Source organism: Oncorhynchus clarkii, chromosome 14 (genome assembly GCF_045791955.1).
Source record: "Oncorhynchus clarkii lewisi isolate Uvic-CL-2024 chromosome 14, UVic_Ocla_1.0, whole genome shotgun sequence".
Lineage (NCBI taxonomy): Eukaryota > Metazoa > Chordata > Actinopteri > Salmoniformes > Salmonidae > Oncorhynchus > Oncorhynchus clarkii.
The window spans coordinates 7,930,603-7,957,500 of NC_092160.1; the positions used below are offsets into that span (position 1 = coordinate 7,930,603).

Sequence of the window (26,898 nt, forward strand, 5' to 3'; positions counted from 1 at the left end):
GCTCTGAGTCCTGTTCCTCGAGTTCCTCTGATAAAGTCATGACTCTCTCTCTCTCTCTCTCTCTCTCTCTCTCTCTCTTTCTCTTTTTCCCCTCTTTCATTCTTTCTTTCTTTCTTTCTTTCTTTCTTTCTTTCTTTCTCTCTCTCTCTCTCTCTCTCTCTCTCTCTCTCTCTCTCTCTTCTCTCTCTCTCCCTCTTTCTCTCTCTCTTTCTCTCTCTCTCTCCTTCTCTCTTTCTCTCTCTCTCCCTCTTTCTCTCTCTCTCTCCCTTTTTCTCTCTCTCTCGCCTTCTCTCTTTCTCTCTCTCTTTTCCCTTCTCCTTCTCTCTGCAGCGTCCCAGCAGTTTGGTATCAGACAGTTCAGTGGAACCTGTGCCCTCTCCCTCCGGCTCCTCCTCCTCCTCTCCCTCTGATGTCATTCTGCCTGTCCGAGGCTTTGACAACACCACCTGCACTGTCAGTATAAGACAACACACTACGAATGGCACCACAGGCTCAGAATTGACTGAAATCATATGTGTGCCTTAAAAATCAGGATATGTAATAGATAATAAAAACAAATAAATATTACTCATATAAAATATGAATCAGATATGACTGTGCCCTCTCTCTCTCTCTCTCTCTCTCTCTCTCTAGGAGCTGAAGGACTACCCAGTGTATCCTGACCCCAGCCTGAAAGCTTTTGAAGGAGCTACTCTCCGTTACGCCTCACTGAGACTGCAGTAAAACACACATCACAAAAAATACACTCACCCAAACACACACCATAAAACACACAGACATACACAGTATTTACCAGACATTCAGTAAAGCCTGTATTTCTGGTTGGCCCATTATCACATTTCTCCTTGCCTTTTCACACTTTGCTGGTGTCTTTGCTCATGGTTGCCTCTCCCTCTGTAGCCCTTCCCTGTTAGATACAGTGGACCTCAACAGTGCCTGCACTGACCCAGAGGGACAGGTGAGAATTTATTCATCACTGATTGTACAAGGTTGGATTTGGTCGAAAACAATGGGATGCTAACCATGCTGTCACCTATCCAGTGTTCACGGAGGGAAGGAAGCGGGGGTGATTTCTTTCTCCGTGGCACTGCCACCTATTGGTCGTTTGGTGAACTACTGCCCAGTGCCAAGGCGCTGTGGCTGAATGGGCGGTTTTGGTGCCCCCTGCTGGATTAATGGTGTATGTACATGCTCCCCAACAGAGAAGGAGGGGTGTGTGGTGGGGGGGCACACATAGTACGTTCAAGTTTGATGAGGAGGACGGTTGGTAGTGAGAATGAAGAGAAGGTAAAGAGAGGGAGGAGAAAAAGAGGAGGAAGAGAGGAAGGATAGAGAGAAAACAATTAGGCCTAATGCACCTGTCACCATGCTGACTGGGAATTGCTCTGTTGAACGTGCCACACAACATAATCGGATGATGGAACCATTGAAAAGTGCCGGGTGTGCGCGTGCGTTTCATGTACATCTGTGTGTGTTGCAGTCTGTGTGCATGTTTGTCCCTGTGTGAGAGTTGGAACAACCGGGGTCTGTCCCTAAAGATACGATTAATGTGTTGTGGTGCTCTGAGGGACGGCTGGCTCTGGGCTGCGCTGACCCACACAGCCTATTATATTTCATACACTGTCACAATACTCTCTCACTCTCTGCTACCCTCGCTGCATGTCCCCTGGACCTTTTACCAATTTAAAGAGAACGTTTTTCTGTGTCAGTGTCGGGGGAGGCGTTCGTTTGTGTGTGTGGTTTTGTATCAGTGTTTATTAATTCATTGCTCCATCTATGTGTGTGTATTTCAGTCATTCCCGGTGCGTTCTCTGGGCTGGGTGGAGATGGCAGAGAGAGACCTGGCAGAGGGGAGGAGCAGTGTGGCTGTCCATCACTGTATCAGGCAGTTATCGTACTGTAGGAGGGACATACGAGACTCGGCAGGGGTCTGGGGAGAGGTGAGGACCTGTGTGTGGGGGGGGGGGTGTGCATGGTGTGTTGCTTCCATCCCTCTCCTCGCCCCAACTTGGCCTTGAACCAGGCAACCGCTGAACACATCAACAACTGCCTCCCATGAGTCATCATTACATATCGGTCCACAACAGCTGCGGCTCTTGCAGAACAAGTTCAAGGTCTCAGAGCGAGCGACATTACTGATTGGAACGCTACTAACGCGCACCGCTAACTAGCTAAACATTTCCCACCGCTTACACAAGCTTGCGTGCGTTCACTTGTGTGTGTGCGTGCGTGTGTGTATGCACTTTGTGACAGTTTTAGGAAGCGCCATACAGATACAATTTTATTGATTGATGTATTGATTGATTGATGTATTGATTGATGTATTGATTGATTGATGAATTGATTGATTGATGGATTAATTGATGTATTGATTGATGTATTGATTGATTGATTGATGTATTGATTGATGTATTGATTGATTGATGTATTGATTGATTGATGGATTAATTGATGTATTGATTGATGTATTGATTGATTGATTGATGTATTGATTGATGTATGTATTGATTGATTTATGTATTGATTGATTTATGTATTGATTGATTTATGTATTGATTGATTGATATATTGATGTATTGATGTATTGATTGATGTATTGATTTATGTATTGATTTATGTATTGATTGATTTATGTATTGATTGATTGATATATTGATGTATTGATTGATGTATTGATTTATGTATTGATTTATGTATTGATTGATTTATGTATTGATTGATTGATATATTGATGTATTGATGTATTGATTGATGTATTGATTGATTTACGTATTGATGTATTGATATAGTGATGTATTGATTGATTGATGTATTGATTGATGTATTGATCGTCCCATCAGGGTAAAGGCATGCTGCTGGTGCTCCAGGACCGTGATCTGACCCTGGTCCACCCGGACGACCGCAGCATGCTCCACTCTCAGCCAATCAGCAGCATCCGTGTGTGGGGCGTCGGCCGAGACCATGACAGGTGAGAAAGACAGAGGGACATGTCTTATAGGATAGGTTGAACTTTAATGTCCCCGAGGGGCAAATTGTTTCTCACACAAGAAATGTGTGGGAAATACACCAAACCCCTGTATTACAGCTGTATTACACCTAGTAGCAAAGCTACTGAATATCCTTTATTACATCTATTACACCTAGTAGCACACCTAGTGAATATCCTTTATTACATCTATTACACCTAGTAGCACACCTAGTGAATACCCTTTATTACATCTATTACACCTAGTGAATATCCTTTATTACATCTATTACACCTAGTAGCACACCTAGTGAATACCCTTTATTACATATATTACACCTAGTGAATATCATTTATTACATCTATACACATAGTGAATATCCTTTATTACATCTATTACACCTAGTAGCACACCTAGTGAATACCCTTTATTACATCTATTACACCTAGTGAATATCCTTTATTACATGTATTACACCTAGTAGCACACCTAGTGAATACCCTTTATTACATCTATTACACCTAGTGAATACCCTTTATTACATCTATTACAGCTGGTGAATATCCTTTATTACATCTATTACACCTAGTGAATACCCTTTATTACATCTATTACACCTAGTGAATACCCTTTATTACACCTATTACACCTAGTGACCACCCTTTATCACATCTATTACACCTAGTGAATATCCTTTATTACATCTATTACACCTAGTGAATACCCTTTATTACATCTATTACACCTAGTGAATATAATTTATTACATCTATTACACCTAGTAGCACACCTAGTGAATATCCTTTATTACATCTATTACACCTAGTAGTACATCTAGTGAATATCCTTTATTACATATATTACACCTAGTAGTACACCTAGTGAATACCCTTTATTACATCTATTCCACCTAGTGAATATCCTTTATTACATCTATTACACCTAGTGAATATCCTTTATTACATCTATTACACCTAGTGAATATAATGTATTACATCTATTACACCTAGTAGCACACCTAGTGAATACCTTTTATTACATATATTGCACCTAGTGAATACCCTTTATTACATCTATTACACCTAGTAGTACACCTAGTGAATACCCTTTATTACATCTATTACACCTAGTAGAACATCTAGTGAATACCCTTTATTACATCTATTACACCTAGTGAATATCCTTTATTACATCTATTACACCTAGTAGCACACCTAGTGAGTATCCTTTATTACATCTATTACATCTAGTAGAACACCTAGTGAATACCCTTTATTACATCTATTACACCTAGTGAATATCCTTTATTACATCTATTACACCTAGTGAATACCCTTTATTACATCTATTACACCTAGTGAATATAATGTATTACATCTATTACACCTAGTAGCACACCTAGTGAATACCCTTTAATTCATATATTGCACCTAGTGAATACCCTTTATTACATCTATTACACCTAGTAGCACACCTAGTGAATATCCTTTATTACATCTATTACACCTAGTAGCACTCCTAGTGAATATCCTTTATTACATCTTTTACACCTAGTAGCACACCTAGTGAATACCCTTTATTACATCTATTACACCTAGTAGAACACCTAGTGAATACCCTTTATTACATCTATTACACCTAGTGAATACCCTTTATTACATCTATTACACCTAGTGAATATCCTTTATTACATCTATTACACCTAGTAGCACACCTAGTGAGTATCCTTTATTAGATCTAATACACCTAGTAGAACACCTAGTGAATACCCTTTATCACATCTATTACACCTAGTGAATACCCTTTATTACATATATTACACCTAGTGAATACCCTTTATTACATCTATTACACCAAGTGAATACCCTTTATTACATCTATTACACCTAGTGAATATCCTTTATTACATATATTACACCTAGTGAATACCCTTTATTACATTTATTACACCTAGTGAATACCCTTTATTACATCTATTGCACCTTGTGAATACCCTTTATTACATCTATTACACCTAGTGAATACCCTTTATTACACCTATTACACCTAGTGAATACCCTTTATTACATCTATTACACCTAGTAGCACATCTACTGAATATCCTTTATTACATGTATTACACCTAGTAGCACACCTAGTGAATACCCTTTATTACATCTATTACACCTTGTGAATACCCTTTATTACATCTATTACACCTAGTGAATACCCTTTATTACACCTATTACACCTAGTGAATACCCTTTATTACATCTATTACACCTAGTAGCACATCTACTGAATATCCTTTATTACATGTATTACACCTAGTAGCACACCTAGTGAATACCCTTTATTACATCTATTACACCTAGTGAATACCCTTTATTACATGTATTACACCTAGTGAATATCCTTTATTACATGTATTACACCTAGTGAATATTCTTTATTACATCTATTACACCTAGTAGCACACCTAGTGAATATCCTTTATTACATCTATTACACCTAGTGAATACCCTTTATTACATATATTACACCCAGTGAATACCCTTTATTACATAAATTACACCTAGTGAATACCCTTTATTACATCTATTACACCTAGTGAATACCCTTTATTACATCTATTACACCTAGTGAATATCCTTTATTACATATATTACACCTAGTGAATACCCTTTATTACATATATTACACCTAGTGAATACCCTTTATTACATCTATTACACCTTGTGAATACCCTTTTTTACATCTATTACACCTAGTGAATACCCTTTATTACACCTATTACACCTAGTGAATACCCTTTATTACATATATTACACCTAGTGAATATCCTTTATTACATCTATTACACCTAGTAGCACATCTACTGAATACCCTTTATTACATCTATTACACCTAGTGAATATCCTTTCTTACATATATTACACCTAGTAGTACACCTAGTGAATATTCTTTATTACATCTATTACACCTAGTAGTACACCTAGTGAATATTCTTTATTACATCTATTACACCTAGTAGCACACCTAGTGAATATCCTTTATTACATCTATTACACCTAGTGAATACCCTTTATTACATCTATTACACCTAGTAAATATCCTTTATTACATATATTACACCTAGTAGAACACCTAGTGAATATCCTTTATTACATGTATTACACCTAGTAGTACACCTAGTGAATACCCTTTATTACATCTATTACACCTAGTGCATATCATTTATTACATCTGTTACACCTAGTAGCACACCTAGTGAATATCCTTTATTACATCTATTACACCTAGTAGCACACCTAGTGAATATCCTTTATTACATGTATTACACCTAGTAGTACACCTAGTGAATACCCTTTATTACATCTATTACACCTAGTGAATATCCTTTATTACATCTATTACACCTAGTAGAACACTAGTGAGTATCCTTTATTAGATATATTACACCTAGTAGAACACCTAGTGAATATCCTTTATTACATATATTACACCTAGTAGCACACCTAGGGAATATTCTTTATTACATCTATTACACTTAGTGAATATCCTTTATTACATCTATTACACCTAGTGAATATCGTTTATTACATCTATTACACCTAGTAAATATCCTTTATTACATATATTACACCTAGTAGAACACCTAGTGAATATCCTTTATTACATGTATTACACCTAGTTGTACACCTAGTGAATACCCTTTATTACATCTATTACACCTAGTGAATATCCTTTATTACATCTATTACACCTAGTGAATACCCTTTATTACATCTATTACACCTAGTGAATATAATGTATTACATCTATTACACCTAGTAGCACACCTAGTGAATACCCTTTAATTCATATATTGCATCTAGTGAATACCCTTTATTACATCTATTACACCTAGTAGCACACCTAGTGAATATCCTTTATTACATCTATTACACCTAGTAGCACTCCTAGTGAATATCCTTTATTACATCTTTTACACCTAGTAGCACACCTAGTGAATACCCTTTATTACATCTATTACACCTAGTAGCACTCCTAGTGAATATCCTTTATTACATCTTTTACACCTAGTAGCACACCTAGTGAATACCCTTTATTACATCTATTACACCTAGTAGTACACCTAGTGAATACCCTTTATTACATCTATTACACCTAGTAGAACATCTAGTGAATACCCTTTATTACATCTATTACACCTAGTGAATATCCTTTATTACATCTATTACACCTAGTAGCACACCTAGTGAGTATCCTTTATTACATATATTACATCTAGTAGAACACCTAGTGAATACCCTTTATTACATCTATTACACCTAGTGAATATCCTTTATTACATCTATTACACCTAGTGAATACCCTTTATTACATCTATTACACCTAGTGAATATAATGTATTACATCTATTACACCTAGTAGCACACCTAGTGAATACCCTTTAATTCATATATTGCACCTAGTGAATACCCTTTATTACATCTATTACACCTAGTAGCACACCTAGTGAATATCCTTTATTACATCTATTACACCTAGTAGCACTCCTAGTGAATATCCTTTATTACATATTTTACACCTAGTAGCACACCTAGTGAATACCCTTTATTACATCTATTACACCTAGTAGAACACCTAGTGAATACCCTTTATTACATCTATTACACCTAGTGAATATCCTTTATTACATCTATTACACCTAGTGAATATCCTTTATTACTTCTATTACACCTAGTAGCACACCTAGTGAATATCCTTTATTAGATCTAATACACCTAGTAGAACACCTAGTGAATACCTTTTATCACATCTATTACACCTAGTGAATACCCTTTATTACATATATTACACCTAGTGAATACCCTTTATTACATCTATTACACCTAGTGAATACCCTTTATTACATCTATTACACCTAGTGAATATCCTTTATTACATATATTACACCTAGTGAATACCCTTTATTACATTTATTACACCTAGTGAATACCCTTTATTACATCTATTACACCTTGTGAATACCCTTTATTACATCTATTACACCTAGTGAATACCCTTTATTACACCTATTACACCTAGTGAATACCCTTTATTACATCTATTACACCTAGTAGCACATCTACTGAATATCCTTTATTACATGTATTACACCTAGTAGCACACCTAGTGAATACCCTTTATTACATCTATTACACCTTGTGAATACCCTTTATTACATCTATTACACCTAGTGAATACCCTTTATTACACCTATTACACCTAGTGAATACCCTTTATTACATCTATTACACCTAGTAGCACATCTACTGAATATCCTTTATTACATGTATTACACCTAGTAGCACACCTAGTGAATACCCTTTATTACATCTATTACACCTAGTGAATACCCTTTATTACATGTATTACACCTAGTGAATATCCTTTATTACATGTATTACACCTAGTGAATATTCTTTATTACATCTATTACACCTAGTAGCACACCTAGTGAATATCCTTTATTACATCTATTACACCTAGTGAATACCCTTTATTACATATATTACACCCAGTGAATACCCTTTATTACATATATTACACCTAGTGAATACCCTTTATTACATCTATTACACCTAGTGAATACCCTTTATTACATCTATTACACCTAGTGAATATCCTTTATTACATATATTACACCTAGTGAATACCCTTTATTACATATATTACACGTAGTGAATACCCTTTATTACATCTATTACACCTTGTGAATACCCTTTTTTACATCTATTACACCTAGTGAATACCCTTTATTACACCTATTACACCTAGTGAATACCCTTTATTACATATATTACACCTAGTGAATATCCTTTATTACATCTATTACACCTAGTAGCACATCTACTGAATACCCTTTATTACATATATTACACCTAGTGAATATCCTGTCTTACATCTATTACACCTAGTAGTACACCTAGTGAATATCCTTTATTACATCTATTACACCTAGTAGTACACCTAGTGAATATTCTTTATTACATCTATTACACCTAGTAGCACACCTAGTGAATATCCTTTATTACATCTATTACACCTAGTGAATACCCTTTATTACATCTATTACACCTAGTAAATATCCTTTATTACATATATTACACCTAGTAGAACACCTAGTGAATATCCTTTATTACATGTATTACACCTAGTAGTACACCTAGTGAATACCCTTTATTACATCTATTACACCTAGTGAATATCATTTATTACATCTGTTACACCTAGTAGCACACCTAGTGAATATCCTTTATTACATATATTACACCTAGTAGCACACCTAGTGAATATCCTTTATTACATGTATTACACCTAGTAGTACACCTAGTGAATACCCTTTATTACATCTATTACACCTAGTGAATATCCTTTATTACATCTATTACACCTAGTAGAACACTAGTGAGTATCCTTTATTAGATATATTACACCTAGTAGAACACCTAGAGAATATCCTTTATTACATATATTACACCTAGTAGCACACCTAGGGAATATTCTTTATTACATCTATTACACTTAGTGAATATCCTTTATTACATCTATTACACCTAGTGAATATCGTTTATTACATCTATTACACCTAGTAAATATCCTTTATTACATATATTACACCTAGTAGACCACCTAGTGAATATCCTTTATTACATGTATTACACCTAGTAGTACACCTAGTGAATACCCTTTATTACATCTATTACACCTAGTGAATATCATTTATTACATCTGTTACACCTAGTAGCACACCTAGTGAATATCCTTTATTACATATATTACACTTAGTAGCACACCTAGTGAATATCCTTTATTACATCTATTACACCTAGTGAATATCGTTTATTACATCTATTACACCTAGTAAATATCCTTTATTACATATATTACACCTAGTAGACCACCTAGTGAATATCCTTTATTACATGTATTACACCTAGTAGTACACCTAGTGAATACCCTTTATTACATCTATTACACCTAGTGAATATCATTTATTACATCTGTTACACCTAGTAGCACACCTAGTGAATATCCTTTATTACATATATTACACTTAGTAGCACACCTAGGGAATATCCTTTATTACATCTATTACACTTAGTGAATATCCTTTATTACATCTATTACACCTAGTGAATATCGTTTATTACATCTATTACACCTTGTGAATACCCTTTATTACATCTATTACACCTAGTGAATACCCTTTATTACACCTATTACACCTAGTGAATACCCTTTATTACATCTATTACACCTAGTAGCACATCTACTGAATATCCTTTATTACATGTATTACACCTAGTAGCACACCTAGTGAATACCCTTTATTACATCTATTACACCTTGTGAATACCCTTTATTACATCTATTACACCTAGTGAATACCCTTTATTACACCTATTACACCTAGTGAATACCCTTTATTACATCTATTACACCTAGTAGCACATCTACTGAATATCCTTTATTACATGTATTACACCTAGTAGCACACCTAGTGAATACCCTTTATTACATCTATTACACCTAGTGAATACCCTTTATTACATGTATTACACCTAGTGAATATCCTTTATTACATGTATTACACCTAGTGAATATTCTTTATTACATCTATTACACCTAGTAGCACACCTAGTGAATATCCTTTATTACATCTATTACACCTAGTGAATACCCTTTATTACATATATTACACCCAGTGAATACCCTTTATTACATATATTACACCTAGTGAATACCCTTTATTACATCTATTACACCTAGTGAATACCCTTTATTACATCTATTACACCTAGTGAATATCCTTTATTACATATATTACACCTAGTGAATACCCTTTATTACATATATTACACGTAGTGAATACCCTTTATTACACCTATTACACCTAGTGAATACCCTTTATTACATATATTACACCTAGTGAATATCCTTTATTACATCTATTACACCTAGTAGCACATCTACTGAATACCCTTTATTACATATATTACACCTAGTGAATATCCTGTCTTACATCTATTACACCTAGTAGTACACCTAGTGAATATCCTTTATTACATCTATTACACCTAGTAGTACACCTAGTGAATATTCTTTATTACATCTATTACACCTAGTAGCACACCTAGTGAATATCCTTTATTACATCTATTACACCTAGTGAATACCCTTTATTACATCTATTACACCTAGTAAATATCCTTTATTACATATATTACACCTAGTAGAACACCTAGTGAATATCCTTTATTACATGTATTACACCTAGTAGTACACCTAGTGAATACCCTTTATTACATCTATTACACCTAGTGAATATCATTTATTACATCTGTTACACCTAGTAGCACACCTAGTGAATATCCTTTATTACATATATTACACCTAGTAGCACACCTAGTGAATATCCTTTATTACATGTATTACACCTAGTAGTACACCTAGTGAATACCCTTTATTACATCTATTACACCTAGTGAATATCCTTTATTACATCTATTACACCTAGTAGAACACTAGTGAGTATCCTTTATTAGATATATTACACCTAGTAGAACACCTAGAGAATATCCTTTATTACATATATTACACCTAGTAGCACACCTAGGGAATATTCTTTATTACATCTATTACACTTAGTGAATATCCTTTATTACATCTATTACACCTAGTGAATATCGTTTATTACATCTATTACACCTAGTAAATATCCTTTATTACATATATTACACCTAGTAGACCACCTAGTGAATATCCTTTATTACATGTATTACACCTAGTAGTACACCTAGTGAATACCCTTTATTACATCTATTACACCTAGTGAATATCATTTATTACATCTGTTACACCTAGTAGCACACCTAGTGAATATCCTTTTTTACATATATTACACTTAGTAGCACACCTAGGGAATATCCTTTATTACATCTATTACACTTAGTGAATATCCTTTATTACATCTATTACACCTAGTGAATATCGTTTATTACATCTATTACACCTAGTAGAACACCTAGTGAGTATCCTTTATTACATCTATTACACTTAGTGAATATCCTTTATTACATCTATTACACCTAGTGAATACCCTTTATTACATATTTTACACCTAGTAGTACACCTAGTGAATACCCTTTATTACATATGTTACACCTAGTAGAACACCTAGTGAATATCCTTTATTACATATATTACACCTAGTAGTACACCTAGTGAATACCCTTTATTACATCTATTCCACCTAGTGAATATCCTTTATTACATGTATTATATCTAGTGAATATCCTTTATTACATCTATTACACCTAGTGAATATCCTTTATTACATGTATTACACCTAGTGAATATCATTTATTACATCTATTACACCTAGTAGCACACCTAGTGAATATCCTTTATTACATATATTACACCTAGTAGCACACCTAGTGAATATCCTTTATTACATCTATTACACCTATTAGCACACCTAGTGAATTATCTTTATTACATCTATTACACCTAGTAGCACACCTAGTGAATACCCTTTATTACATCTATTACACCTAGTGAATACCCTTTATTACATCTATTACACCTAGAAAATATCCTTTATTACATATATTACACCTAGTAGAACACCTAGTGAATATCCTTTATTACATGTATTACACCTAGTAGTACACCTAGTGAATACCCTTTATTACATCTATTACACCTAGTGAATATCATTTATTACATCTGTTACACCTAGTAGCACACCTAGTGAATATCCTTTATTACATCTATTACACCTAGTAGCACACCTAGTGAATATCCTTTATTACATGTATTACACCTAGTAGTACACCTAGTGAAATGTCTTTATTACATCTATTACACCTAGTGAATATCCTTTATTACATCTATTACACCTAGTAGAACACCTAGTGAGTATCCTTTATTAGATATATTACACCTAGTAGAACACCTAGTGAATATCCTTTATTACATCTATTACACCTAGTAGCACACCTAGTGAATACCCTTTATTACATGTATTACACCTAGTAGTACACCTAGTGAATACCCTTTATTACATCTATTACACCTAGTGAATATCCTTTATTACATCTATTACACCTAGTAGAACACCTAGTGAGTATCCTTTATTAGATATATTACACCTAGTGAATATCCTTTATTACATCTATTACACCTAGTAGCACACCTAGTGAATATCCTTTATTACATCTATTACACCTAGTAGAACACCTAGTGAGTATCCTTTATTACATATATTACACATAGTAGCACACCTAGTGAATACCCTTTATTACATATATTACACCTAGTAGTACACCTAGTGAATACCCTTTATTACATCTATTACACCTAGTAGAACACCTAGTGAGTATCCTTTATTACATCTATTACACCTAGTAGAACACCTAGTGAATACCCTTTATTACATATATTACACCTAGTAGTACACCTAGTGAATACCCTTTATTACATATATTACACCTAGTAGAACACCTAGTGAATATCCTTTATTACATATATTACACCTAGTAGTACACCTATTGAATACCCTTTATTACATCTATTCCACCTAGTGAATATCCTTTATTACATGTATTATATCTAGTGAATATCCTTTATTACATGTATTACACCTAGTGAATATCATTTATTACATCTATTACACCTAGTAGCACACCTAGTGAATATCCTTTATTACATCTATTACACATAGTAGCACACCTAGTGAATATCCTTTATTACATATATTACACCTAGTAGCACACCTAGTGAATATACTTTATTACATCTATTACACCTAGTAGCACACCTAGTGAATTATCTTTATTACATCTATTACACCTAGTAGCACACCTAGTGAATACCCTTTATTACATCTATTACACCTAGTAGAACACCTAGTGAATATCCTTTATTACATCTATTACACCTAGTAGAACACCTAGTGAATATCCTTTATTACATCTATTACACCTAGTAAAACACCTAGTGAATACCCTTTATTACATATATTACACCTAGTAGAACACCTAGTGAATACCTTTTATTACATCTATTACACCTAGTAGAACACCTAGTGAATATCCTTTATTACATCTATTACACCTAATGAATATCCTTTATTACATATATTACACCTAGTGAATACCCTTTATTACATCTATTACACCAAGTAGAACACCTAGTGAATATCCTTTATTACATCTATTACACCTAGTAGAACACCTAGTGAATATCCTTTATTACATCTATTACACCTAGTAGAACACCTAGTGAATATCCTTTATTACATCTATTACACCTAGTGAATTCCCTTTATTACATATATTACACCTAGTGAATATCCTTTATTACATCTATTACACCTAGTGAATATCCTTTATTACATATATTACACCTAGTGAATATCCTTTATTACATCTATTACACCTAGTAGAACACCTAGTGAGCATCCTTTATTACATATATTACACCTAGTAGAACACCTAGTGAGTATCCTTTATTACATATATTACACCTAGTAGAACACCTAGTGAATATCCTTTTTTACATCTATTACACCTAGTGAATATCCTTTATTACATATATTACACCTAGTAAATATCCTTTATTACATATATTACACCTAGTAGCACACCTAGGGAATATCCTTTATTACATCTATTACACTTAGTGAATATTCTTTATTACATCTATTACACCTAGTGAATATCGTTTATTACATCTATTACACCTAGTAGAACACCTAGTGAGCATCCTTTATTACATATATTACACCTAGTAGAACACCTAGTGAGTATCCTTTATTACATATATTACACCTAGTAGAACACCTAGTGAATATCCTTTATTACATCTATTACACCTAGTGAATATCCTTTATTACATATATTACACCTAGTAAATATCCTTTATTACATCTATTACACCTAGTAGCACACCTAGTGAATATCCTTTATTACATGTATTACACCTAGTAGAACACCTAGTGAATATCCTTTATTACATATATTACACCTAGTAGTACACCTAGTGAATATCCTTTATTACATCTATTACACCTAGTGAATACCCTTTATTACATCTATTACACCTAGTGAATATCCTTTTTTTGCATATATTACACCTAGTGAATATCCTTTATTACATCTATTATACCTAGTGAATATCCTTTATTACATGTATTATATCTAGTAGAACACCTAGTGAATATCCTTTATTACATATATTACACCTAGTAGTACACCTAGTGAATATCCTTTATTACATCTATTACACCTAGTGAATATCCTTTATTACATGTATTATATCTAGTGAATATCCTTTATTACATCTATTACACCTAGTAGTACACCTAGTGAATATCCTTTATTACATATATTACACCTAGTAGTACACCTAGTGAATATCCTTTATTACATCTATTACACCTAGTGAATACCCTTTATTACATCTATTACACCTAGTGAATATCCTTTATTGCATATATTACACCTAGTGAATATCCTTTATTACATCTATTACACCTAGTGAATATCCTTTATTACATCTATTACACCTAGTAGAACACTAGTGAGTATCCTTTATTAGATATATTACACCTAGTAGAACACCTAGAGAATATCCTTTATTACATATATTACACCTAGTAGCACACCTAGGGAATATTCTTTATTACATCTATTACACTTAGTGAATATCCTTTATTACATCTATTACACCTAGTGAATATCGTTTATTACATCTATTACACCTAGTAAATATCCTTTATTACATATATTACACCTAGTAGACCACCTAGTGAATATCCTTTATTACATGTATTACACCTAGTAGTACACCTAGTGAATACCCTTTATTACATCTATTACACCTAGTGAATATCATTTATTACATCTGTTACACCTAGTAGCACACCTAGTGAATATCCTTTATTACATATATTACACTTAGTAGCACACCTAGTGAATATCCTTTATTACATCTATTACACCTAGTGAATATCGTTTATTACATCTATTACACCTAGTAAATATCCTTTATTACATATATTACACCTAGTAGACCACCTAGTGAATATCCTTTATTACATGTATTACACCTAGTAGTACACCTAGTGAATACCCTTTATTACATCTATTACACCTAGTGAATATCATTTATTACATCTGTTACACCTAGTAGCACACCTAGTGAATATCCTTTATTACATATATTACACTTAGTAGCACACCTAGGGAATATCCTTTATTACATCTATTACACTTAGTGAATATCCTTTATTACATCTATTACACCTAGTGAATATCGTTTATTACATCTATTACACCTTGTGAATACCCTTTATTACATCTATTACACCTAGTGAATACCCTTTATTACACCTATTACACCTAGTGAATACCCTTTATTACATCTATTACACCTAGTAGCACATCTACTGAATATCCTTTATTACATGTATTACACCTAGTAGCACACCTAGTGAATACCCTTTATTACATCTATTACACCTTGTGAATACCCTTTATTACATCTATTACACCTAGTGAATACCCTTTATTACACCTATTACACCTAGTGAATACCCTTTATTACATCTATTACACCTAGTAGCACATCTACTGAATATCCTTTATTACATGTATTACACCTAGTAGCACACCTAGTGAATACCCTTTATTACATCTATTACACCTAGTGAATACCCTTTATTACATGTATTACACCTAGTGAATATCCTTTATTACATGTATTACACCTAGTGAATATTCTTTATTACATCTATTACACCTAGTAGCACACCTAGTGAATATCCTTTATTACATCTATTACACCTAGTGAATACCCTTTATTACATATATTACACCCAGTGAATACCCTTTATTACATATATTACACCTAGTGAATACCCTTTATTACATCTATTACACCTAGTGAATACCCTTTATTACATCTATTACACCTAGTGAATATCCTTTATTACATATATTACACCTAGTGAATACCCTTTATTACATATATTACACGTAGTGAATACCCTTTATTACACCTATTACACCTAGTGAATACCCTTTATTACATATATTACACCTAGTGAATATCCTTTATTACATCTATTACACCTAGTAGCACATCTACTGAATACCCTTTATTACATATATTACACCTAGTGAATATCCTGTCTTACATCTATTACACCTAGTAGTACACCTAGTGAATATCCTTTATTACATCTATTACACCTAGTAGTACACCTAGTGAATATTCTTTATTACATCTATTACACCTAGTAGCACACCTAGTGAATATCCTTTATTACATCTATTACACCTAGTGAATACCCTTTATTACATCTATTACACCTAGTAAATATCCTTTATTACATATATTACACCTAGTAGAACACCTAGTGAATATCCTTTATTACATGTATTACACCTAGTAGTACACCTAGTGAATACCCTTTATTACATCTATTACACCTAGTGAATATCATTTATTACATCTGTTACACCTAGTAGCACACCTAGTGAATATCCTTTATTACATATATTACACCTAGTAGCACACCTAGTGAATATCCTTTATTACATGTATTACACCTAGTAGTACACCTAGTGAATACCCTTTATTACATCTATTACACCTAGTGAATATCCTTTATTACATCTATTACACCTAGTAGAACACTAGTGAGTATCCTTTATTAGATATATTACACCTAGTAGAACACCTAGAGAATATCCTTTATTACATATATTACACCTAGTAGCACACCTAGGGAATATTCTTTATTACATCTATTACACTTAGTGAATATCCTTTATTACATCTATTACACCTAGTGAATATCGTTTATTACATCTATTACACCTAGTAAATATCCTTTATTACATATATTACACCTAGTAGACCACCTAGTGAATATCCTTTATTACATGTATTACACCTAGTAGTACACCTAGTGAATACCCTTTATTACATCTATTACACCTAGTGAATATCATTTATTACATCTGTTACACCTAGTAGCACACCTAGTGAATATCCTTTTTTACATATATTACACTTAGTAGCACACCTAGGGAATATCCTTTATTACATCTATTACACTTAGTGAATATCCTTTATTACATCTATTACACCTAGTGAATATCGTTTATTACATCTATTACACCTAGTAGAACACCTAGTGAGTATCCTTTATTACATCTATTACACTTAGTGAATATCCTTTATTACATCTATTACACCTAGTGAATACCCTTTATTACATATTTTACACCTAGTAGTACACCTAGTGAATACCCTTTATTACATATGTTACACCTAGTAGAACACCTAGTGAATATCCTTTATTACATATATTACACCTAGTAGTACACCTAGTGAATACCCTTTATTACATCTATTCCACCTAGTGAATATCCTTTATTACATGTATTATATCTAGTGAATATCCTTTATTACATCTATTACACCTAGTGAATATCCTTTATTACATGTATTACACCTAGTGAATATCATTTATTACATCTATTACACCTAGTAGCACACCTAGTGAATATCCTTTATTACATATATTACACCTAGTAGCACACCTAGTGAATATCCTTTATTACATCTATTACACCTATTAGCACACCTAGTGAATTATCTTTATTACATCTATTACACCTAGTAGCACACCTAGTGAATACCCTTTATTACATCTATTACACCTAGTGAATACCCTTTATTACATCTATTACACCTAGAAAATATCCTTTATTACATATATTACACCTAGTAGAACACCTAGTGAATATCCTTTATTACATGTATTACACCTAGTAGTACACCTAGTGAATACCCTTTATTACATCTATTACACCTAGTGAATATCATTTATTACATCTGTTACACCTAGTAGCACACCTAGTGAATATCCTTTATTACATCTATTACACCTAGTAGCACACCTAGTGAATATCCTTTATTACATGTATTACACCTAGTAGTACACCTAGTGAAATGTCTTTATTACATCTATTACACCTAGTGAATATCCTTTATTACATCTATTACACCTAGTAGAACACCTAGTGAGTATCCTTTATTAGATATATTACACCTAGTAGAACACCTAGTGAATATCCTTTATTACATCTATTACACCTAGTAGCACACCTAGTGAATACCCTTTATTACATGTATTACACCTAGTAGTACACCTAGTGAATACCCTTTATTACATCTATTACACCTAGTGAATATCCTTTATTACATCTATTACACCTAGTAGAACACCTAGTGAGTATCCTTTATTAGATATATTACACCTAGTGAATATCCTTTATTACATCTATTACACCTAGTAGCACACCTAGTGAATATCCTTTATTACATCTATTACACCTAGTAGAACACCTAGTGAGTATCCTTTATTACATATATTACACATAGTAGCACACCTAGTGAATACCCTTTATTACATATATTACACCTAGTAGTACACCTAGTGAATACCCTTTATTACATCTATTACACCTAGTAGAACACCTAGTGAGTATCCTTTATTACATCTATTACACCTAGTAGAACACCTAGTGAATACCCTTTATTACATATATTACACCTAGTAGTACACCTAGTGAATACCCTTTATTACATATATTACACCTAGTAGAACACCTAGTGAATATCCTTTATTACATATATTACACCTAGTAGTACACCTATTGAATACCCTTTATTACATCTATTCCACCTAGTGAATATCCTTTATTACATGTATTATATCTAGTGAATATCCTTTATTACATGTATTACACCTAGTGAATATCATTTATTACATCTATTACACCTAGTAGCACACCTAGTGAATATCCTTTATTACATCTATTACACATAGTAGCACACCTAGTGAATATCCTTTATTACATATATTACACCTAGTAGCACACCTAGTGAATATACTTTATTACATCTATTACACCTAGTAGCACACCTAGTGAATTATCTTTATTACATCTATTACACCTAGTAGCACACCTAGTGAATACCCTTTATTACATCTATTACACCTAGTAGAACACCTAGTGAGCATCCTTTATTACATATATTACACCTAGTAGAACACCTAGTGAGTATCCTTTATTACATATATTACACCTAGTAGAACACCTAGTGAATATCCTTTTTTACATCTATTACACCTAGTGAATATCCTTTATTACATATATTACACCTAGTAAATATCCTTTATTACATATATTACACCTAGTAGCACACCTAGGGAATATCCTTTATTACATCTATTACACTTAGTGAATATTCTTTATTACATCTATTACACCTAGTGAATATCGTTTATTACATCTATTACACCTAGTAGAACACCTAGTGAGCATCCTTTATTACATATATTACACCTAGTAGAACACCTAGTGAGTATCCTTTATTACATATATTACACCTAGTAGAACACCTAGTGAATATCCTTTATTACATCTATTACACCTAGTGAATATCCTTTATTACATATATTACACCTAGTAAATATCCTTTATTACATCTATTACACCTAGTAGCACACCTAGTGAATATCCTTTATTACATGTATTACACCTAGTAGAACACCTAGTGAATATCCTTTATTACATATATTACACCTAGTAGTACACCTAGTGAATATCCTTTATTACATCTATTACACCTAGTGAATACCCTTTATTACATCTATTACACCTAGTGAATATCCTTTTTTTGCATATATTACACCTAGTGAATATCCTTTATTACATCTATTATACCTAGTGAATATCCTTTATTACATGTATTATATCTAGTAGAACACCTAGTGAATATCCTTTATTACATATATTACACCTAGTAGTACACCTAGTGAATATCCTTTATTACATCTATTACACCTAGTGAATATCCTTTATTACATGTATTATATCTAGTGAATATCCTTTATTACATCTATTACACCTAGTAGTACACCTAGTGAATATCCTTTATTACATATATTACACCTAGTAGTACACCTAGTGAATATCCTTTATTACATCTATTACACCTAGTGAATACCCTTTATTACATCTATTACACCTAGTGAATATCCTTTATTGCATATATTACACCTAGTGAATATCCTTTATTACATCTATTACACCTAGTGAATATCCTTTATTACATCTATTACACCTAGTGGTTTATCCTCAATGGGGAGATGGGGACCTCTCCATCATTCTACTGTGTGAGATGGTCTTAACCTCTCTATATTGAACTGGTAATGTTGCTGACTCATTTTCACTCCCAGGCCCCAGGGTTCACAGTCTTGGTTAGAGTTATGTGGGATTGTGCTTACTTTGACCCTCTATACCAGGGGTATTGGTCTGGATCCTGCTGGTTCTGTTCTACCTGATAACTCATTGCACCCACCTGGTGTCCCAGGTCTAAATCAGTCCCTGATTAGAGGAGGAGAATGAAAAAAACAGTGGAACTGGCTTTGAGGTCCAGAGTTGAGTTTGAAGGGCTCCAGCGTTTGCTGGACATGTATGTCATGTGTAGAATGTACCGTTGTGTTGAATGGGACTGGTAGAAAAATAATGGAGTCTTTCTGCATGGTAGCTTTCCTCACCTCCCTGTCTGCCTTTTCCACTTTCTTCTGTGTGGCTATGTCTTTTTCTGTTTCTCTATCTCAATACAATGAGACAATGCTGCTCTCTGTCCCTCCAATTCCCTCTCTCTCTCTCTCTCTCTCTCTCTCTCTCTCTCTCTCTCTCTCTCTCCCACCTTCTCCCCCTCTTATTCACTCTCCCAATCCCTTCACCCCTCCCGCTCTGGACTATAAAACTTTCAGAGGCTGTCTCTAGGTAATGGGAAAAGCATGTAGAGGAGGAGGGGTGTGAGGGTCGGCCCTCCCCTGCAGCCTCTCACCAAGTCACTTCTCTATCCTTTCCTCTCTGTCTTTCTCTTCCTCCGTCTCTCTCTGTCCTCTCCACATCTCTGCCTTTCTCTCCCTCTGTCTCTCTCTTCCTCTCCACGTCTCTGCCTTTCTCTCCCTCCGTCTCTCTTCCTCTCCACGTCTCTGCCTTTCTCTCCCTCCGTCTCTCTCTTCCTCTCCACATCTCTGCCTTTCTCTCCCTCCGTCTCTCTCTTCCTCTCCACGTCTCTGCCTTTCTCTCCCTCCGTCTCTCTTCCTCTCCACGTCTCTGCCTTTCTCTCCCTCCGTCTCTCTCTTCCTCTCCACGTCTCTGCCTTTCTCTCCCTACGTCTCTCTTCCTCTCCACGTCTCTGCCTTTCTCTCCCTCCGTCTCTCTGTCCTCTCCACGTCTCAGAGAGAGAGAGAGAGAGAGAGAGAGAGAGAGAGAGAGAGAGAGAGAGAGAGAGAGTTAATCTGTTATGAGTCTGTTATGCATGGAAGGGAAAGAGTGCACTTAGCACAGATGCCCCATCATGCTACTGCTGCAGTACACAGAGTGGTCGCTAGAGTGCACTGTAAGCAAGGCTCTGCTGTGTTCCTCACTGGTGACGAGAGGGACTCCACAGCCAGGTGCTAGTGTAGGTAGGAAATGGCTGTTGGCTAGTGCTGCTTGATTGACTGTCTGGGAGTGAGACTTCATGGACGGGACTTTTATAGAACTGGAAGGAAAAACCCTGCGGACCTGACGGTGTGGGGACTGTGACGTACCTGTGTGTGTGTTGGGCAGCCTAGCTGTGGGGTAATTGGCCAGGTGAGACCGGGTGGAGAGAAAGTTCTGCTAACAGTCTGATCTGCTCTTCTTCATTTGTTTATTTTCTATTTCACTTGCTTTGGCAATGTAAACATATGTTCCCCATGCCTATAAAGCCCATTGTATTGAATTGAGAGGGGGGGGGGGGGGGGGGTGGCAAAACTTTGGCAATGTAAACATATGTTCCCCATGCCTATAAAGCCCATTGTATTGAATTGAGAGAGGGGGGGGGGGTGGCAATACTTTGGCAATGTAAACATATGTTCCCCATGCCTATAAAGCCCATTGTATTGAATTGAGAGGGGGGGGGGGGGTGGCAATACTTTGGCAATGTAAACACATGTTCCCCATGCCTATAAAGCCCATTGAATTGAATTGAGAGAGGGGGGGGGGGGCAATACTTTGGCAATGTAAACACATGTTTCCGATGCCAATAAAGTCCATTGAATTGAGTGTTTTCTCAGGTTGGGTATCTAAGTGCAGAGTCCACCTTAGATTCTAAGGAGACTGGACTGTGCTGGACCTCCCAGTGACTCTCCCTCTGCGTGTGTGTGTGTGTGTGTATGTAAGTGAGTGTGTGTGTATGTGTGTGTGTATGTAAGTGAGTGTGTGCTCATGTGCGTGTGTTTTGGGGGGTTCTTCAAAATGCTCCACAGCAACAGGAATATCCCCAGCTCTGAACTGAATGTTCTCTCACTCATTACCTCCTTCTCTCTCCCCCTTTCTCTCTCTCTCTGATTCAATATGAATGAGCCCCCGTCTCTGAGTGTGTGTGTGTCGGGCGGGGCGGGGCCGGGGGGGGGGGGGGGGGTAGATGGTTGATGAAGTCATGGGGCTATATCTGGAGCACTCAGCAAGTCTGTGTGTGTGCATGTACATATGTGTGTGTGTGTGTGTGTGTGTGTGTGTGTGTGTGTGTCTGGTCACGTGGGTCTGAATTGATGAACGCATAGGTCTATATGTGGAGCACTCTGTGTAGGGGTGTGTGTGTGTGTGGGGGGGGTGTGTGTCTGTGTGTGTGTCTCCCCAGGTCTATTTCTACCCTTTGTCTCTAGTGCTCTTTCTCCTTTACCCTCTCGCTATTGGCTAACAGCTCTCTCCCTCTTCCCCCATCTCTCTCTCTCACTTTGTTTGTCCCCCGTCACACTTTGTGTGTGTGTGAGAGTGTGTGTGTGTTCTAAGGCAACCCTGTCTCTGTCTACTGCAGTAGGAGAGAAAGGGAAGAGGAAAGAGAAGCAGGGTTGAAGACCACGAGGCAAAGAAACAGTGAGAAAGAGGCAGAGAAAGGGATACACCAGAAGGAGCGCAAGTCCTAGAGGTTCAACGAGAAGGAGAGAGAGAGCGATTGGTAGCGAAGGAGAGAGGGAGAGAAGGAGAGACCGATAGAGGAAGGGAGAGAAGGAGAGAGGGAGGGAGAGAAGGAGAGAGGGATAGAGGGAGGGAGAGAAGGAGGGAGGGATAGAGGGAGGGAGGGATAGAGGGAGGGAGGGAGAGAAGGAGAGAGGGAGAGAAGGAGAGAGGGAGAGAAGGAGAGAAGGAGATAGGGAGAGAAGGAGAGAGGGATAGAGGGAGGGAGAGAAGGCATGCTTCGCTGACAGTGAAAGACAGAGGTAAGACCTTGCGGAGGACTCTCCAATCAAGCGTGCGTGCGAGGGAAACAGAGCGAGAGAGAAAGAGAGTGAGAGAGAGAGAGAGAAGCATAGGCAGGGGGGAGGGATTGGAGAAGGAACAGAGAGAAGAGGAAAGGGGGACTCTGAGGTTTTAAAAGAAGGAAAAAAAGGAGAGAGAGTGGAGGACGAGTAGCGGAACGACAGCGGCAGGCAGGAAAAGCACAAACCAAGCCCTGCTTACCCCTGGGAGCCATGGCGATACGGCTGTAGCAATGTCACCGTAGCCATGAAGCTAACATCACAGCGAACCACTCAGCGATAACAGGGAGGATGTCTGACGCTGTGAGTACCTCCTCTGTCCCTGTCCCTCTGTCCCTGTCCCTCCATCTCTTCAGTATGTCTCTATCTCTGTCCATCCCTCTCTTCCTCTCTCTCTCTCTCTACTGTATGTCTCTATCTCTGTCCATCCCTCTCTTCCTCTCTCTCTCTACAGTATGTCTCTCTCTGTCCATCCCTCTCTTTCCCTCTCTTTCTCCATCCCTCTCTTTCTACAGTATGTCTCTATCTCTGGTTACTTTCTCTCTGTCATTGACTCTTTTTGTTCTGTTCTGTATTACAATTGACTTATGTTACTCTACACCTCTAGTGTGTTCTGTTCATGTCCCATTTTTATCTTTCTACATTTCTCTCTCTCTGTCTCTTTCTCCTGGCTCTTCTCTCTCTCTCTCTCTCTCTCTCTCTCTCTCTCTCTCTCTCTCTCTCTCTCTCACTCTCTCGTCTCTCTGTCTCTCCTGGCTCTTCTCTCTCTCTCTCTCTCTCGCGCTCTCTCTCTCTCTCTCTTGCTCAATCTCGCTCTCTCTCTCTGTGTCTCTTACCCCTGGCTCTTCTCTCTCTCTCTCTTTCTTTCTTTCTTTCTGTCTTTCTTTCTTTCTCTCTCTATCTCCTTTTTCTCTCTGCTCTAAAGGCTGGAGCTGTGAGGTGATGGAATGCAGGCTGTGGCTGCTTGCTTGCGGAGATAGGGACAGAGAACAGAAGGAGATTCTCTGATGAGAAATAAAAGGGTGGAGGGGAATGAAAAGTGAATGACGAGGGTGAAGTAAGCAAAGGAAGGATGAACAAATATGAACAAATATGCTGGATGCTCTTGCAGTCAAAATTCTCTTTGAGTGTTTAGTAGAGACAGGGCTGTGTGCGTGGGTCCGTGCGCGTGTGTCCATTGCGTGCATGTGCCCTTGCGCGTGTGTGTGTGTGTGTGTGTGTGTGTGTGTGTGTGTGTGTGTGTGTGTGTGCTCGCGCTTTGCAGAACAGGGTGCGTGAAGCAGGGGCTGGGGTCAATTCCGAAAAGAGGCAGTCAATTCAGGAAGTGATTTTAATTTAAAATTGCAAACATTTAATAACAAATAAATAGCTTCAACTTCTCAGGTTATTGAGACAACAATTGAAACAACAATTGAATTGTTATTGAAACAACAATTGAATTGACCCCAGCCCTGGTGTGAAGTGTGTTTTGCAGAGCAGGGTGCTTTAAGGGCCCTACACACCATACACAAGCAGAGCAGGGTGCTTTAAGGGCCCTACACACCATACACAAGCAGAGCAGGGTGCTTTAAGGGCCCTACACACCATACACAAGCAGAGCAGGGTGCTTTAAGGGCCCTACACACCATACACAAACAGAACAGGGTGCTTTAAGGGCCCTACACACCATACACAAACAGAACAGGGTGCTTTAAGGGCCCTACACACCATACACAAACAGAGCAGGGTGCTTTAAGGGCCCTACACACCATACACAAACAGAACAGGGTGCTTTAAGGGCCCTACACACCATACACAAACAGAACAGGGTGCTTTAAGGGCCCTACACACCATACACAAACAGAACAGGGTGCTTTAAGGGCCCTACACACCATACACAAACAGAGCATGTATACGGTCCATACCAACATTTGAGCCACACAAAATGGCGTAGAACTACGTAGAAAACGACTTTGCGTAAAGCATGTAGCAGCCTTTGCTGTACCAAGCGTGTAAAAGGATTGGAGGAGGAGGAGGAGGAGGAGGAGGAACTGTGCTCTAAGTGCTCTGTTCTGATGTCCCACTGCATGATGTTTGGATTGAAGGTAGAAAAACACGGTGATGATGCCATAGTCTGAATATATCCCATTTTTACTTTGGCATGAATGTCTATGTAACGAGCCGTAATGTTGTTTGCGGTCGGTTTCTAATGGATGATCACATAAGCTTGTTTGCTGCCCACTTGAACACATTGTTCGTTCAGACACTTCATTCATATTCATTAGGAGGCAGCAGTGCAGACGGACCTACATCCGTCTCTTGGTTATTCCTCTCCTCTCCTCACCCCCCCTCCGTCCCATCCCCCCTCCCCCCGTTGACCTTCTGTGGACAGGTTTGGCATGAAGAGGAGGAGAGGAGGAGGAGAGGGAGGAGGCATTAGCTGTAAATGTCTCCTACACCCATCATTCATCTTTTACTATATACAAGTCCTACTCCTTTCGTCGATAAAAATAAATATGATTGCGTGTTT

The 26,898-nt window shown here is 36.4% G+C and overlaps 1 protein-coding gene across 2 annotated transcripts in view; it reads left to right on the plus strand.

The window, feature by feature from the left end:
- The window catches only part of LOC139366200 (amyloid beta precursor protein binding family B member 2-like), a 60,091-nt gene that overhangs the window by 6,733 nt on the left and 26,460 nt on the right, over positions 1–26,898 (plus strand). For both annotated transcript variants that reach the window (XM_071103423.1, XM_071103422.1), the window contains 5 exons: positions 331–453; positions 634–719; positions 901–958; positions 1,794–1,940; positions 2,841–2,968. In XM_071103423.1, the coding sequence (XP_070959524.1) occupies positions 331–453; positions 634–719; positions 901–958; positions 1,794–1,940; positions 2,841–2,968 (542 nt within the window). The remainder of the gene's footprint in view (positions 1–330; positions 454–633; positions 720–900; positions 959–1,793; positions 1,941–2,840; positions 2,969–26,898) is intronic.